This window comes from Portunus trituberculatus, chromosome 18 (genome assembly GCF_017591435.1).
Source record: "Portunus trituberculatus isolate SZX2019 chromosome 18, ASM1759143v1, whole genome shotgun sequence".
Lineage (NCBI taxonomy): Eukaryota > Metazoa > Arthropoda > Malacostraca > Decapoda > Portunidae > Portunus > Portunus trituberculatus.
In genome coordinates this window covers 2290114-2306913 of record NC_059272.1, presented here as the reverse complement: position 1 = coordinate 2306913, position 16800 = coordinate 2290114, and the positions used below count along the sequence as shown (strand labels likewise).

Sequence of the window (16800 nt, the reverse complement as noted above, 5' to 3'; positions counted from 1 at the left end):
AAGGCACCTACTAGCAGATCGCGATCGGTTCCACACAATTTTCACAAGATCTTGTGAAAATTCACAAGGAGTGGCAACACTGCAGTTGAGTTGCAGAGAATGCTAGATGTTGTGGATGGATATGGGAGAGACTTTGGAGTTAGGTTTAGTAGTGAGAAAAGTAAGGGGATGATAGTGAATTTATCTTGATATTAATGGTCTGCAGGATAACTTCAATTTATTGTAGATAACAATATAATATAATAAGTGTATCTCTAAGTACTGATGACGAGGTCGCTGTGCGACTGATACAGGATAACCTAGATGGGCCCTGGTGGCCCTTTGTTATCCTATTATTTATGTTATATAATAAAATACAGAAGTAACTTCATGACACGTAGATCGCATACTAGTCTTTCGATTCATGACACGTTGTACAGGTACAGTACATATACCGAGCCAAAGTAGCACCTGGCATGATGAGAGAAAAGTGAGGAATGTAAGCAAACAATATATATATATATATATATATATATATATATATATATATATATATATATATATATATATATATATATATATATATATATATATATAATAGTATTTGGATGTAAGTACGCCTCTTGTGATCCCAACAGCCAATCACTGTAAAGAGAAGGCGGAGTCAAAATCCCAGGCGGGGTACAGTGGGTATTGGGAATGGGTAGTAGGTCCGAGGTCGTAGGTACCAAGATGTATTAGACTTCTAATACATCTTGGTAGGTACCGCTGGTAACACTCGGAACTTTAGAGAAGTCGTCGCTCTATAGGACGAGCAATCGAGCACGCGACGCGACTGTAACAGTACGTCGTATAGCGCTGTAAGCTACTTAACACGGCCTTTGCGGCAGCGGCAGTGGCGCCCAACCGCACAATAGGCAGCCAAGGATGTGGCGCAACTGCAACTCTGCTCAGGGACGGCCTTGCTTCAGCCGCCTAATAGTGAGTGTCACCCAAAGGCACTGACCTAACCCCACCTCTTCAGTATCCATCTGACGTTGGTTAACTTTTACCGTCACCAGCCCCAGAGGATCTGTGATGTGGCTTTTTATGGTGAGAAATGTAGTGAAATCATTAAGTTGATAGTATATGTAATTTCTGTTGCAAAATAATATATTTAGAGTTATGAATTGTTTTTTTTTTTTTAACTGCAATGATGCCTACCTCTCATTCCCAACAATCTTGAGGAACCTGTGGGAAATCTGCGTTTTTGGGTGGTGGAGCATTAAATCAAGTGCATTGCAAAAGAAGTCGAAAACCAACTATACTCGATAAGTATTCATTTGCGACGGAAATGGCATATACCATCAATCATTTTACTACATTTCTCATCAGAAAAACATAAACTCCATACCAGATTCCATGACGGTGAAATTTCAAATTGACCCTACTTATTTGTTCTGGCAAATCATTAGTTTTTTTTTTTTTTTTTTCGACCTCCGCTTGCCCCAGAAACAAATTATTTGTGATAAGAAATAAATATATTACTAACCTAACTCCTAACTAGATTAATTCAACCTAACTAAACAGTTAAAATTTTGTCAGCATTATAAACAATTTGCAGTGGGTACATGTGCCTGTGATGCACCACCACCCAACCTAACGTAACGAAACTAATTGAACCCAGTGGCAGTGCCAATGGGGGACTTGGAGGGGCTTCAGCCCCTCAATAATTAGCCAAGCCCCCTCAGCAGTCCCATTCCCAGAGTATTGTTAATCTTGCTATAGTATCAATTAACTCTAGGAGAAATCTGAACATTGATGCTAATATTGCTGCGAGTCACCATAACAGGTGGACAATTTTAAAGCAACATCTTGATATAAAGTTCTTCAGCTGTTTGCCATGTTCTAACTTCTACTATTCTTCCTCAGATTATAATAACTTCACATAGAAACATTTTATCACATTAGGCAGAACTCTAAATGACAGTAAAAAAAAAAAAAGTTATACATTAACAGCACATTCTCAGCACCCTCAATGAAAATTTCCTGACATCATCATTGAATGAACCTATCCTAATATAAAGTAAGCAAACTAACAACCAAACTAACTTGACCTAACAAAATCAACCAATCCTAATATAGTGTAAGCAAACTTAACTTAACCAAGCTAACTTAATCTAACTAGACAAAAAATCACCATCAGCATTGTAAATAAATTTTGAAGGATATATGTGTGCCACAAGTTACTCATAATGAAAAAGCTCTATCTAATGGGAAGGTAAGAAAAGCTGTGTCAAAATTTATCAAAGATAAGAATGAATTAAAGTAAAAACATATAAGAATGATAATCTTTGAGAAGCTCTTGGAGATATGCCACTACTAGTATGAATAGATAGTGTAACACAGGGCAGATAAAAAAAATAGGAGCAATGTGTGTCAGACAGCCTGAGTGAACTTGTGAATTTTTCATTGATATTGATGTGTATAGTATTTCTCCAGTACATAAATTGGAAACTTTTGCTATTCTGTTTTAGAAAGAGACTGAACAGAAGAAAATTAGAGATGAATATACATGACATGATAAGCAAGCCAGATACTTGTCTTGTTTGTCTATGACTTACAAAACTTGTAATAAGGTGGAGAGTAGTGACTGCTTGCCTATAGGGATCACCAGAGTGACACCCATGGTGATTTGGGGCCCCAGGCTGGTTGGACCCATGGCCTACTGAAGTGAAATGCTAGTTATGCATTTCTGTTTGAATGTTGTTGGGCAAGCGAGGATAATGACACTGCCACACTGAGAGAGAGAGAGAGTACTGCAGCTGACAAAAGTGCAGGTGACAGATACAAATTAAAACCATCAAATCACTTGATTTTTTTATCTTTATTTACTGGTCTTTGGAGGTCTGCAATTTCATTTCTTTCTTCTTTTGACTGGGCGTAATTTAGCATGAAGTGGACTAGGTTTTCTTTTTAACATAACATAACATAAATAATAGGATAACAAAGGGCCACCAGGGCCCATCTAGGTTATCCTGTATCAGTCGCACAGCGACCTTGTCATCAGTACTTAAAGATACACTTACAAGTACACAATACATTATATACTAATTCTAAATATTTGGCCCATTAACAGGGCTAAGTCCTGCAGCAAATTCCTCTACAATCTGTGATCCCCATACATGGGGATCATGTCTTGTTTAACTATAGTAAATTTCTTATAAAAACTATCATGCAGCGCTATACATAATTATAAATCTAATAAATTTAAGTGCTTATCTAATCTGTTTTAAACATTGTCAAACTAGTGCTATTTACAACCCTCTCTGGCAATGCATTCCAGAAGTCTACCACCCTATGACTAAAGAAATATTTTCTTATATCTAACCTGCAGCCTTACTTTCTAATCTTCCTGCCATGATTTCTAGTCCTACTTCCTCCTCTAAGGTAAAGAAAGATCTCACATCTATGTAGCTTGTATCTGAGAACATTTTAAATAACTCTATCATATCCCCTCTTATACATCTCCTCTCAAATGAAAACATGTTTAATTCCTTTAATCTATCTCTATACTCCAGGCACTTTAATGCTGGTATCATCCTAGTTGCTCTTCTCTGAACTGCTTCTAACAGGTTGATATCCTGCCTATAATGGGGTGACCAGGCCTGTATGTAATACTCTAAATGGGGCCTAACATAGGAATTATATAAGCTACTCACCACTTCCTTACTTTTATAACTAACATTTCTATTTATAAAACCCAGGATCCTATTTACCCTATTTCTTGCTTCTAAACATTGCTTTGAAAATTTCATAGTCCTGTCTATCACTACTCCTAAATCCTTTCCCTCCTCTACTGCCTCTAGCCAACATCCCTCCATCTCATAGCTAAAGTTTGTGTTGTCTTTACCTAAATGCATAACCTGACACTTTTAGAATTAAACTCCATCTGCCACCTGTCTGCCCATGCTATCAGCCTGTCCAGGTCTCGTTGTATTCTGTAATTGTCCTTTTCACCCTGTACTGCACATGCTATCTTAGTATCATCTGCAAACTTTGATACTTTGCTACTAATTCCTATATCTAAATCGTTAATGTACACCAAGAAAAGAAGAGGTCCTAGCACTGATCCTTGGGGTACCCCACTAACCACTTCCTTCCACTCAGACATTGCCCCATTTAATACTACTCTCTGTTTCCTATCAGAAAGCCATTCACTAATCCAATCAACTAACCTACCCCCTATCCCATGTAGTCTCAATTTGTACACTAGCCTCCTATGCGGTACCTTATCAAATGCCTTGCTAAAATCTAGATATATAACATCTATGCTATTTCCATCATCTAACTCCTTGGTAATATATTCTAAGATATCGAGCAAATTTGTAAGACAGGACCTCCCTGATCTAAAGCCATGTTGGGTATCTCTAATTAATCTATTCTCATTTAAATGCTCCCAAATACTACCCTTAATGATTTTCTCTAGTATCTTACATACTATACTAGTTAAACTGATCGGTCTATAATTATTCGCATCATCCTTCCTACCTTTTTTAAATATTGGTGTAACATTAGCTAACTTCCAGTCCTGAGGTATCTCAGCAAACCTAAGTGATCTTTCAAAGATTAACTTAAGTGCTTCAGAAATACTGTCTACACCCTCCCTAAGTACTCTGGCATGTAGCTCATCAGGACCACTAGCTTTCCTATTGTCTAGTTCAAGAATAAATTTCCTAATAATTCCCGGTTTTATATCAATATTTTCTAAAGCTCTTAAACTACTCGTCGCACTGTTTGTAACAGGATTTCCTATTCTTTCCCTAGTAAATACTGAAGAAAATTGTTCATTCAACAATTCTACTATGTCTTCATTTTGATCCACTACACCATCTTTTCTGAGTGGTCCAATCCTATCCTTATTTCTTTTATCACTGACCTTGTAATAACTATATAATTTTTGGGATCTTTACTCCCAGCTCTAGCTAGTTTTATCTCTGCCTGCCTTTTACTTTTTTTTTTTATAACCTTACTCAAATCATCCCTGACCTGTCTGTACCTAATCAAATCTACATCTTCCCCACTTTTCTGCAACTCTCTATATGCCCTCTTCTTCTCTCTGATCTGTCTACCTATCTCGTGAGTCCACCATAATGGCTTCCTGTTTCTCTGCCTTATATCTTTGTAAGGGATACACTGCATCACTATACCCTTTACTACAACCTTAAAAATATCCCACATCTCCTGTGCAGTTTTATTTCCAAAACTATCTTCCCAGTTTACCTCTCCTAATAACTGACGTAACCTACCATAATTGCCTTTCTGATAGTTTGGGACTCTAGTCTTATTCACTATATTATCCCTACTGGAATTAATGATAAATCTAATTATATGATGGTCACTGTTTGCTAAAGTCTCTCCTACCTCAACTTCCTTTAAACAATGCTCAATATTTGTTAGTACTTTGTCTAAAACCTTCCTCCCTTAGTAGGTTTATCTACCATCTGCACTAAATAGTTATCCTGAAAACTTTCCATAAACTTATTTTCACTAGCATCTCCTACCATCCTCTCCGAGTTTACTGACTTAAGATTAAAATCCCCTAAGATTGTAGATGACATAATGAGCAAATTGTTTCATCACTGCGATGGCAGAAAGTGATAACACAGCTGCCTGATGTCTCTCTCTCTCTTTCTCTCTTTTCAAGAAGTACTTGTTTATGTTGCAGATTACTGTCTTAGATTAGCTGTGAGGGTGGCCATTTTACAGGAAGGCTGCATAAGACATGAGCCTGTAAGGCAGGGATGAGCAAACTTTTTATTTTTTATTTATTTATTTATTTATTTTTTATTTATTTATTTTTTTTTTTTGTAAGAGGCAGAACTACCAAAGGCAAAAGAATTAATATTAGAAAAAAAGGCCCATTTGAATTGTAGTCTTAAAAGAGCCAAAATAATTCATCAAAATTCAAGGACAAATGTCTTGACACCTCTCTCTTAAAAGAAGTAAAGGTCATAGGAAGATGGAAATACAGAGACAGGCAGGGAGTTCCAGAGTTTACCAGTGAAAGGTATGAATGATTGAGAATACTACTTAATTCTTGTATTATAGTGTTGGACAGAATAGGGATGAGAAGAAGAAGAAAGCCTTGTGGAGCGAGGCCACAGGAGGAGGGGAGGCATACAGTTTGCAAGGTCAATAGATGAATAGAGCAGTTAGCATGAAAATAGTGATCAAAGATAGAAGGAGATGCAACATTTCAACAGTGAGAAAGAGGCTGAAGACATTCAGTCAGAGGAGGGAGTTGATGAGACGAAAAGCTTTTGATTCCACCCTGTCTAATAAAGCTGTATGAACAGAACCTCCCGAACATGCAAAAAGTACTCCATACAAGGATGGATAAAGCCCTTGTACAGAGTTAGTGCTTGAGCCTTATTATAAAAAAAATCACAATCTTATAGGGCCACATACTATATTAACCCCAAATCATTAATATTTAAAATACAAAATTACAGGCTTCTAAAGAAAAAGCCATTCTCACATGCATGTGCACACTTGCGAGAAGAAAATGCAATGCTCACAATAGTATTTGGCATTGTTTATTAACTTGCTCTTCAAATTCACTAACATTTGTCGGGCTGCAGGAATTTCTTTGGTGGGCCGCATGTGGCCAATAGACCATAGTTTGCCCACACCTGCTGTAAGGTATAGGCGTTCAGCAGGGTTGCACTCCCCTGGTTCCCTTCCCTTAACAAGAATAGATGAATTGAAGATATTGCTTCCTGTTTAGTGTAATGGCCAATTACAATGTGGTGCAGTGGCATCCTTAGCAAGCATTTAATGACTGGCTGAATGACCCTGCTGAGGTGACAAAGGAGGGAAGGAAGACAAGGGATCGTCAGGGTCAGGGTAGACTACCTCCACACTATTGCCACCTCTCCATATATCATAGGCTTGCCTTCTTTCTCCAATGATTCTCAACCTCCTTACCTTCTGTCTTTCTTTCTCTTCCTCTGTTTTCTATATAACTATGTGTACTTCCAAAATCCATCTAATTTTATTCTACATCACAGTTGATGTAAACATTATGCGTGTTCTGTATAGAAAAGTGTTTCCTCATCCTAAACGTAGCATCTAAGCAGGGAAGTGCAACCCTGCCTAATGCCTATACTACCTTACAGCAAGTGTGGGCAAACTACTGCCAGTTGGCCGCATGTGGCTCACCAAAGAAATTCATGCGGCCCAACAAATGTTAGTAGATTTGATGAGCAAGTCAATAAACAATGCCAAATACTAATGTGAGCATTTCATTTTCCTCTCGCAAGTGTGCAATGCCTCAAAAACTCAATTCCTCCATCTATCACCTCAACACAACCTTCCAGACAGCTATCCCCTCTTCTTCAATGACAGTTAACTGTTGCCCTCTTCTACATTGAATATCTTCAGTCTGTTCTTTACTTGTAATCTAAACTTGAAACTTCACATCTCATCTCTTGCTAAAACAGCTTCTATGAAGTTGGGCATTTCGAGGCATGTCCCCCAGTTTATCTCACCCCATAAACTGCTAACTTTGTACAAGTAACTTATTTACCCATGTGTGGAGTATTCTTCACATGTATGTGGGGTGGGGGTGCTTGCACTCACACAGTTTCATTAGATAGAATGGAATAAAAAACTTTTAATCAAAAACTTTTCATCTCATCAATTCTTTCCTTTAACTGACTGTCTTCAGCCTCTTTTCACTGCCTCAGTGTTGCATCTCTTGCTATCTTCTGTTATTTTCATGCCTTGTGCTCTTCTGATTTTACTAACTGGATGCCTCCCATCCTCTTGTGGCCTCACCACACAATACTTCCTCTAATCCCTGTGCTGTCCAAATATCTAATGCAAGAGTTAGCCAGTACTCTCAATCAGTCATACCTTTCTATGGTAAACTCTAGAACTCCCTACCTGCTTCTGTATTTCCATCTTCCTATGACTTAACTTTATTGAAGAGGGAGGTTTCAAGACATTTATCCCTTTCCTTTGGCTAACTTTTGGACCTGTACAGGACTGGCATTCCAGGTGGGCCTTTTTTTTACTCATTCTTTTGTTTGCCTTTGACCAACTTTCTCCTCTTACATAAAAAAAAATCTGTGTAGGAATCCATGATTTGCAGAAAATTCCAGTGTCTCATATTTGAATCAGACATCAGTGTAAGATCTTGCCCTGGCATTCAACCAGAGCTTTAGGTGCTATTATACAGTTCTTGTTGGCTTACTTGGTGTGAATCCAGACTGTTCAGGTCTGAGGCACTTTATCAAGTGGTTGGAGGTCTGCATCAGTGGAAGATGGTCAGTCACTGCTCACCATGCTGACCACTGGAATACTATATTGCTGTCCTGATGGTATTTTTTCTCTTTCTAGAGAGGAATAACCAGCACATTTCGTGAATCAGAAGGAATAGTACCTTGGTGCTGAAGATTAACACAAGAAATATTATAATGAGTTACCTGGGGTTATGAGGGTATTTCAATCTAGCAAGATTTTAAAACTGATTTATGAATACTCAGCTATCAAATTATTACAAGTTTCATTACACATTAGAACCAACTGAGATGCTTTTGAAAAGAACTTTATATTTATTAAAAAGGAATGTTATGATAAAATTATAAATACTTTTCAGAATGGAGTCAAGAACACAAATCCTTTAAGACCAGTCATCAGCAGTCATCATAGCCATAGTAAGCATCCAGTCCCAATAAAGTGCTCCACCATAACCACTTCTACAATGCCAGTGAGTGTAAGTGTCCTGTTACAACTAATTTACAAGTGAGTGCTTGACTCACCTGGTTGGCTACCCTGTAATGCTGGAGATCGCTGAATAAAGAGAGAGAATGGGCAGAATTCACAGCAAGGGCTTCCCAGCTCTGCAGGCATGCTAGTTCTGAATTAGAGGAATAACAATGAGAAATAATAGTGACTTACAGAAATTGAGTTGTACACCTTGTGCAGAATTTTGTATTGTAATGATGGCAAAATCAGTCCAAATGATAAAAAAAAAAAAAAAAAGAAAGTGACTCAAGACAGGTGTGAACTGTGCAGAGCTACTTTTTAAAGTATGTGTCATGATAAGGGGACAATTGTCACAATTTATTTGTGATCCTCCAAGATGCCATCTAGACTAATTTCTTGTGTTATTGTCTTGCAGCAAGTAACCAGGGTAGTAGTGCAGCCTCCATCTTGCCTCCATGATGAGAGTGTGAGTCTCAGCGTGGACGGCCTGGCACCCGGAGAGGAAGTAACGCTGGAGGCCTCGATGACAGATACCCGAGGGGTCCTCTTCATGTCTCTTGCCCATTACAGGTGAAGCTGTTGCTGTAAAGGAAGCTAATCATGTGATGTTTGGTGAGGCATCTGTGTGAATGTATGACAAGCAACTGTTTCTTCCACTGACACAAGCTACATCGTTAACTTAGCAAGACCAACTCAGTTCTTTCCCTAGTATTGTGGCCTGCCTTCCTCAGGATAATTGTACATTCAAGCAGGCACCCATTCAGTTTGGCTAGCACAACCATCTCTCATGGACTGGCCACCTCCAGGCAGGAGTATCAAGGCTGTTGTGTCATTGTAAAGGCACTGAAGTTTGATGTCTCTCATATTGTCCATGAGGGACTGCCTGTGTATATTTTCATTTTATATGGAAGTGTTTGCCATTTTTTATAGCAATAGATCTGTTATAGTTGTTTCATCTCTCTTTGCTTGGGTGGGAGACTTTTTTGTGTGTGTATGTGTGTGATGGCAATAATGTTACTCTTCCTGAGCAGAGCAGACAGCAATGGACAGGTAGATGTGAGCACCATGGAATCCCTAGGTGGTTCCTACAGGGGAGTGTTCTCAATGGGTCTCCTGAGCAGCCTGTCACCAGCACTGAAGAAACACAAATTTACCAGGTTTTTCAAAAGAGATGTGGAAAATCCAAACATTGTAAGTAATCAGAGCATTTTGTGTATGATGGATAATGTCTTCTTATCTCATCTTGTGACTACTTACTGTCAACATACACATGGAAATATTAAATAAACTACGATGTTTGTAAATACTAACACTTGTTTGGTGGTCTGTTGGATCCATGATGGAGCACTCATGATTTACCTCTCTCTCTCTCTCTCTCTCTCTCTCTCTCTCTCTCTCTCTCTCTCTCTCTCTCTCTCTCTCTCTCTCTCTCTCTCTCTCTCTCTCTCCTCTCTCTCTCTCTCTCTCTCTCTCTCTCTCTCTCTCTCTCTCTCTCTCTCTCTCTCTCTCTCTCTCTCTCTCTCTCTCAGGTGACAATATCAGTGTTCCGAGGCCATCTAAGCAATGAGGAATTGGTGGGTGAGGGCAGAAGTGAACCACTGTCCACGGCCACCCACCTCAGACACTATGTTGCTCCAGGAGTTCAGAGAATTCCTGTTCGCTATGGAAAAGTGCGTGGATGTCTCTTTTTGCCGCCAGGTAATGACTTGTTTGTTAAGATCATTTGTCTTTCTTTGTAGTCTTCAGATGTCTCTTGAAGAGCTTTCTTGTAACGGATGGTAAGAGAAGTCTTCTCCTATGCCAATCCATTCACTTTATCCTTGCAGACTTCAGACCTCTCATTCATTCTTTATGTTCCATGGTTAGTGAACCTTCACCAAGATGCAGTTATAGGGAAAAGATGGAACTTGCTTTTTGAAAAATCAAGCTTACAAAGGGTACCATTGCATACCATTTTTCTTTTTTCTTGTTTTTACCAAAGTCTCTCTCTCTCTCTCTCTCTCTCTCTCTCTCTCTCTCTCTCTCTCTCTCTCTCTCTCTCTCTCTCTCTCTCTCTCTCTCTCTCTCTCTCTCTCTCTCTCTCTCTCTCTCTCTCTCTGGCTCAAATAGTTTTGGTTTGTCCATCTGTATTTCCTTAATAATAATATTGTGGGCATTTTATTTTTTTCCCGCAGGTGTGTGTATGCATGGGAGAGTGGGTTTTCTTTAAAAGCCTTTTATTTTTTTGTTTTATATATTGATCATTTGGATTAATATAGTATGTGGCCCTGTAACATTGTGATTGTTTTTCAGTGTGGCCCTAACACTGAAAAGTTTGCCCACCCCTTCTGTAAGTGATGGGAGACCTACTATGGCTGCTCTCACTGGTAGCTCACAGTTCAGCCTTTGTTAGCACATGCCACCACTCACCTTACTCCAGGATGGCTAGAGGCTGATGGGAAGCTCTACAGGGCCACCAAACATTGGTTAATATTGATCAACCTGCCATGCATTACTGACTTTCTTTAGTTTATCAGATGTTTACCAACCTTAGATCGATCTTTCATCAATTTACGAACCATTTACATGGTGCCATTAATCCTGGAGGAGTAAGAAAGATACTTAGAATTCCTGATGTAGATAAAAATTGTTCTAATTTAATTCCAGTACTTTCTTCTCAGTGAAAGAGTGGATCAGTGCCACCACTCTTTCTCCATCTTTACTGCTCTTTGTCTTACAAGTTACAAGTTATCATAACTAAAACTTTCATGAAATTCAGTATTCTTTGCTAACGGAATTATCTTTACCTAGTGGACAATCTTAACTCTTTCCTCTTAATATTTAGATGGAGCAAAGTGCAACTTTTTTTCTTTTCTTTGGATTTATTAAGCAGCTCTGAATGATCTTTCTATGAATGGCTATGATCAAGAAAATAGTCTACCCTAAACAGAGTCCATCCTTCTCTTTCTATGCCCGGCCTTCATCTACGTAACATTATATTGTTATATGAATGCATGTGTTGACCAGATAGTTCTGAGCTGTTATTGCTTGTACTCCTATGATGAATTACTATCTTGTAGGTGACGGGCCGTTCCCTGGCGTGGTGGACATGTTTGGCAGTGCTGGGGGCTTGCTGGAGTACCGGTCTGCTCAATTGGCTTCCCGTGGCATTGCTTCCCTTGCTTTGGCCTTCTTTGCCTATGATGACTTGCCCAAATCTCTTGAAGAATTTAATATGTCATACTTTGAAGAAGCAGTGGAGTTTCTTCTAAAACATGACAAGGTATTTACTTTTGAATACTGTCATTACTATTTTCTTCTCAACCACAAGTTTAGCAACAGTGAAATTTGCATAACCACCCAGTTCACTAAGTTTGGGATCAGATTCTTATATTCACAGACCTCAGGGGATTATTGATAAGCCAACCTCACCAGTGGCTATGTGCATAAAATTTGATTATATGAGCTTCAGTCTGAGAGAACTAAAATTACACAGTTTAAAAATGTGCACCTTCCTGCACTCTTTTGCTAACACATCTGGGGACTGTATGGTGAAGTTTGATGACTTTGATATGCAAGATGACTTTGTGAGCACTGGAAGATAGCCACATACCCTTCCAGTCCTCTTCTAAACTGAACTCAACATCTATCAGACTTCCACTCTCATGGCCTTACTGATTGTTTTACTTTTATTCTGTCACTGTTTTGCTTGCAAGCATATAATAACAATACAGCACAAGTACAGTACAGTGTACAGTGCTTTATATGACTGATAGGTGCTTGGGTGTATTACTGTGTTACTGCTAGTATGTTTCTTTATTTGTTGTGTTTGGTGTGTTTTGTGACTGACCATGTGGTGTATAGATTATACCTTATTGTGTCTCATGTGCTAACTGTGCCTCCCAAACTCTCAATGAGTCTGATGCAGTTCCTAGCAGGAAGGGTAGGTAAGCTAGAGTGCCAGTAACACTCTTCAAGAAGGTAAAAATTATTAAGAGACACAACAGTGGTCAGCGAGTTACCCTCCCTCAGGTATCAGTTACTCATTGGTGAGTGTTCTGCACATTTTATATGTTTATTTGACATTGGATGTTCTTTTGTATGCTGTTTTCTCTTTCATTGTCTCAACAGATTTGTTATACTGTTGAACCTCTGTCAACTCAGACCCTGATAAGTTGGTTTTCGTGATAGTCAGACTCTGACCGACCCAGGGACTAAAATCATAGTTGAACTACCTGCCCTTTTTTTTTTTTTTTTTTTTTTTTTTTTTTCCACAAATTATGTATTTTGTAACATGAAAATTTACTCTGGCCAACTCAGATGGAACCTGTCTGCTCATATTATTGGGACATCTCAGTAGATGAATAAAAGACACAACTACAGAATTCATTGCTGGCTTGACAAGACACCACACTGGTCACCAAGCCTCAACAAGTGCAGGTTTCTAGTTTGTGCTGCACAGGGCATGGTATGTCTAGGGAGGTTTTCAGATATTTCCAATAAACAACAACAAAAATTTTTTTAGTGTTAAAGTGATTATGGTGAAGGGGTTGCCCCTAATGTAGGATGGTGAATGAAGCTTACAGGACAGTGACAACACTGTGTAGCCTTTACAGCATGGTAAAACACAAGGTATGTTATGGTCTTTTTTTTCTATCAGTGTATCATTTGTACCAAATCGTGCATTTTTGGTGCTCTAAATGAACACTTAATGAACTGGAAAAAGTGGAAGAAAGCAATAAGCAATGAGTGCTATAATAATTGACTTTTTTTTGCAGGTGATAAGCCGAGGTGTTGGAGTAATTGGAACAAGTAAGGGTGGGGAGATAGCTCTGGAAATGGCAGCATTTATTCCATCGGTTATTGCATGTGTTGCTATCAATGCTCCTTGTGTTCCTGTTCTGGTTGGGATGCGAGTGGGAGAACACTTGTACCCTGGAATACCTTTCAGCAACATACATAATGCTCATATTAAGGATGATGGCAGTGTGTGTATGCGACCTCTCAGTGCTGATATAGCTAAGCAATTTGAAAAGTTTATTGTTCCAGTAGAAAGAAGCAATGCAGCTTTTCTTTTCATAGTTGGTATTGATGATCAAAACGTAAATTCAGAATATACTACACAATTGTTGTGTCAGAGATTATCCAAACATTCATACTCAAAACCTTACAAAGTCTTGTCATACCCTGGCAGTGGCCATCTGTTGGAGCCTCCATATTCTCCACACTGTTATGCTTCCTTTCAGCACAGTTCTATGATAGCTTTGGTCTGGGGAGGGACAGTCAAGCACCATACATGTGGGCAAGTCAATGCCTGGAACAAGACTATAGAATTTTTTAAGCACCATATTGCACAAACAGGAAACCTTGAAGATCTTGGAAAAAACAGCTTTGTTCATCTTAAAAGCAGTTTATGAAAATATTAAACCTTAACTCCTCAAATTCTCTTTTATTTATTTTCACATGCAGTTTGTTTTATTTTATTTATTTATCTAATTTTATTTACTTATTTTTTTAAAGGACACTTCATTCTGTAGACATAAGTTGCTGACAAATTAGTTTAATTAGGCTTGAGAGAGAATAGCCCAGTGACATTGCCTTTCCAGCAGAGCTGGTCACTTCTGTACCTCTGTCCACGCCTCCGCTCCTCCGTACCTGCGGACCACCAAACGAGGTGCAGAGGTCCAAAGTGCGGGAACATTTTCTAAAGTGCAAATGTAACAGGTACAGAAAGGCGACATTTTAAGTCCGTACCTCCGCATCTGAGACATGTGGGAAAGACTAAATTTTAAGTCTGTACCTCCTCACCTGAGACAGGTGCAGAAAAGCAAAATATTGAATCCGTACTTCTGCACCTGAGATTTTCAAGGTAAAAAATTAAATAAAGACGACAGTCCGCACTCCGTAGCATTACTTTAAGCTGTTTTTGGCGATCTGTGCTACCAGGCATATTATTCCACCATTTGAGTGACGTGTCATTCAGATCTAAGCATTCTCTCTCTCTCTCTCTCTCTCTGATGATAATAATAATAATGAGTTTCAATGACTTCCAGTTACTGCTAACCATATATACACTACAATGATGCAGTATGTCTCCCATAGGTGTATGCATAGCTCTGGGAGACACGTACAGACGGTGACGGTACAGTACATAGTGAAGACTACTGCCAGTGCCCCTATGGTAATAAAGCTCTAACACAGCCCTGTGCAACCTGCGGCCCGCAAAGGCTTTCATTGCAGCCCTTTCTCCTAAAAATAAATACACTATAGTGCGGCCCTCAGAGAGAGAGAGAGAGAGAGAGAGTTACCAAGTAGAGCCCACCGAAAGTTTGACAAAATCCATATTCTCGTGTACCAGTATCACCATATTTTTTTTTTTTTCTATTTCGTTCATTAAGGTACATATTTTAATTATATTAGAACAGAAAATAATATATTACTTGACATTTTTAATTATTAGATTGAGTGATCATTGGCTGTCTGTCTATGAGTCTGACACGTATGGTTCACGTACTGTAGTATGGTACGTGTGTTCCTGCCTGTCAGTACCGACTGTACCGCTGCCTCACCAGTCTCCATTGTGACTTCATTTGTTGTGGTTGAATTGTAATTACCAGTACGTACTGTAAGTTGTTAATGTTGCAGTTTTGTAATTGACTTTAGAAAATTTGCAAGCAAAACTTTTGTGTGGTTTGATGTGTGTTAAAAAAAAAAAAAAGGCGTTTTCAGTAGCACTTTGCAAAAGGTGAACGGTCCAGGAGTGTTCGCTTTTACACGCGAACACTGCACTGAAAACGATAGTAACACTGCCAGACGAATCTCCCTCGTCGCTCGCCGTTAAAACTATTGTACTCTTCCGTCGCAGGATCACGCCAAGCTGAGACATACAGCCTCATTCCACTGTAATATAGCGCTGCATGGTAGTTTTTATAAGAAATTTACTATAGTTAAACAAGTCATGATCCCCATGCATGGGGATCACAGATTGCAGAGGAATTCGCTACAGGACTTAGCCCTTTTAATGGGCCAAATATTTAGAATTAGTATATAATGTATTGTGTACTTGTAAGTGTATCTTTAAGTACTGATGACGAGGTCGCAGTGCGACTGATACAGGATAACCTAGATGGGCCCTGGTGGCCCTTTGTTATCCTATTATTTATGTTATGTTAAAGATATTATTATGGGAATGGGATAATTGAAGGCAAGGCTCAAATAAAACACTACACTTAATTTCTGCAGGGAATGTTTTCTGACGACCCTGGTACACACGGCAGAGTCTGGATGCACATGTCCAAATGATTTTTGTAGCACAGATCTGCGTCTACCTTGTTCAAAAACATCTTGTCACAGACGTCACAGTTAAATCTGTTAAGTGTAAAAAAAACTTGGTAATTCTTTATAACAAGTCTGTCCCTCCCTTCCCCTCCCTTTCCCTCCATCCCCCCCAAACAAGCTTGGGGGCCTGTGGGGAAACGTGGGTATTGGTGGGGAAAATAAACGCAATATGAGCGTTAAAAAAAAAAAAAAAAAAAAAAATTTTCCATATTTCAAGATTTTCCAACCTAATCTAACCAAGCATAATCTAATCTAACCTAACATAACCTAATTTCTAATGTAACCTAACTGGACCCCGCCTGCTAGGGCATTAAACTAACCTAATGTAACTTAGCCCCCCCCCCCGGGACCCCTCCGCTAGGGCATTAACCTAATTTAACCTAACCTAACCTAATGTAACCTAATTGTGAGGGCTGCGTCTCCCCTGGACCCCCCACACTAGGGCATTAACCTAACCTAAGCTAACCTATACGGAGGGGGGGCACAGCCCCCAGTGAACCCCCTGTTAGGGTGTTAACCTAGTGCTAACAAGGAACCTAAAAAATGATAACGTTATGCCTCTCGAGTGGCAGCGCGTGATTGGAGGGATTAGCTCTATAGATACCATGAAATCCTTATTTGCCGCTACCCACAAATCCGTTTATACCCACAAATCTGTTATAAACAATTGAAAATCATTTCAGTGTTTACTCTTGACTGGTGCAGAGCTCGCTGGACTTAGAAACTGACGGCCAAACTAGACGCTTGCGG

The 16800-nt window shown here is 39.1% G+C and overlaps 1 protein-coding gene across 4 annotated transcripts; it reads left to right on the top strand.

Moving 5' to 3' along the window:
* The first annotated feature begins 629 nt into the window (after positions 1 to 629).
* LOC123505425 (acyl-coenzyme A thioesterase 1-like) lies at positions 630 to 14154 on the top strand. 4 transcript variants are annotated; one of them, XM_045256678.1, is made up of 7 exons: positions 630 to 960; positions 8624 to 8734; positions 9149 to 9303; positions 9765 to 9924; positions 10263 to 10431; positions 11793 to 11995; positions 13491 to 14154. In XM_045256678.1, the coding sequence occupies exons 1-7, from the start codon at positions 907 to 909 to the stop codon at positions 14127 to 14129; spliced, it is 1491 nt and encodes a 496-aa protein (XP_045112613.1). In that variant the 5' UTR covers positions 630 to 906; the 3' UTR covers positions 14130 to 14154. The 4 variants fall into 4 exon arrangements, with proteins under 4 accessions (XP_045112613.1, XP_045112612.1, XP_045112615.1 ...); XM_045256677.1 differs by having other exon boundaries at positions 8624 to 8740; XM_045256680.1 differs by lacking the exon at positions 630 to 960 and adding an exon at positions 7146 to 7209 and having other exon boundaries at positions 8624 to 8740.
* Positions 14155 to 16800: the final 2646 nt, after the last annotated feature.

Coding starts and splice junctions, on each gene's coding strand:
- LOC123505425 (XM_045256677.1), top strand. CDS start 907: ATGTGGCGCAACTGCAACTCTGCTCAGGGACGGCCTTGCTTCAGCCGC. Junction 8,741..9,148: donor CTTCTACAATGCCAGTGAGT/GTAAGTGTCCTG, acceptor ATTGTCTTGCAG/CAAGTAACCAGGGTAGTAGT. Junction 9,925..10,262: donor ATGTGGAAAATCCAAACATT/GTAAGTAATCAG, acceptor TCTCTCTCTCAG/GTGACAATATCAGTGTTCCG.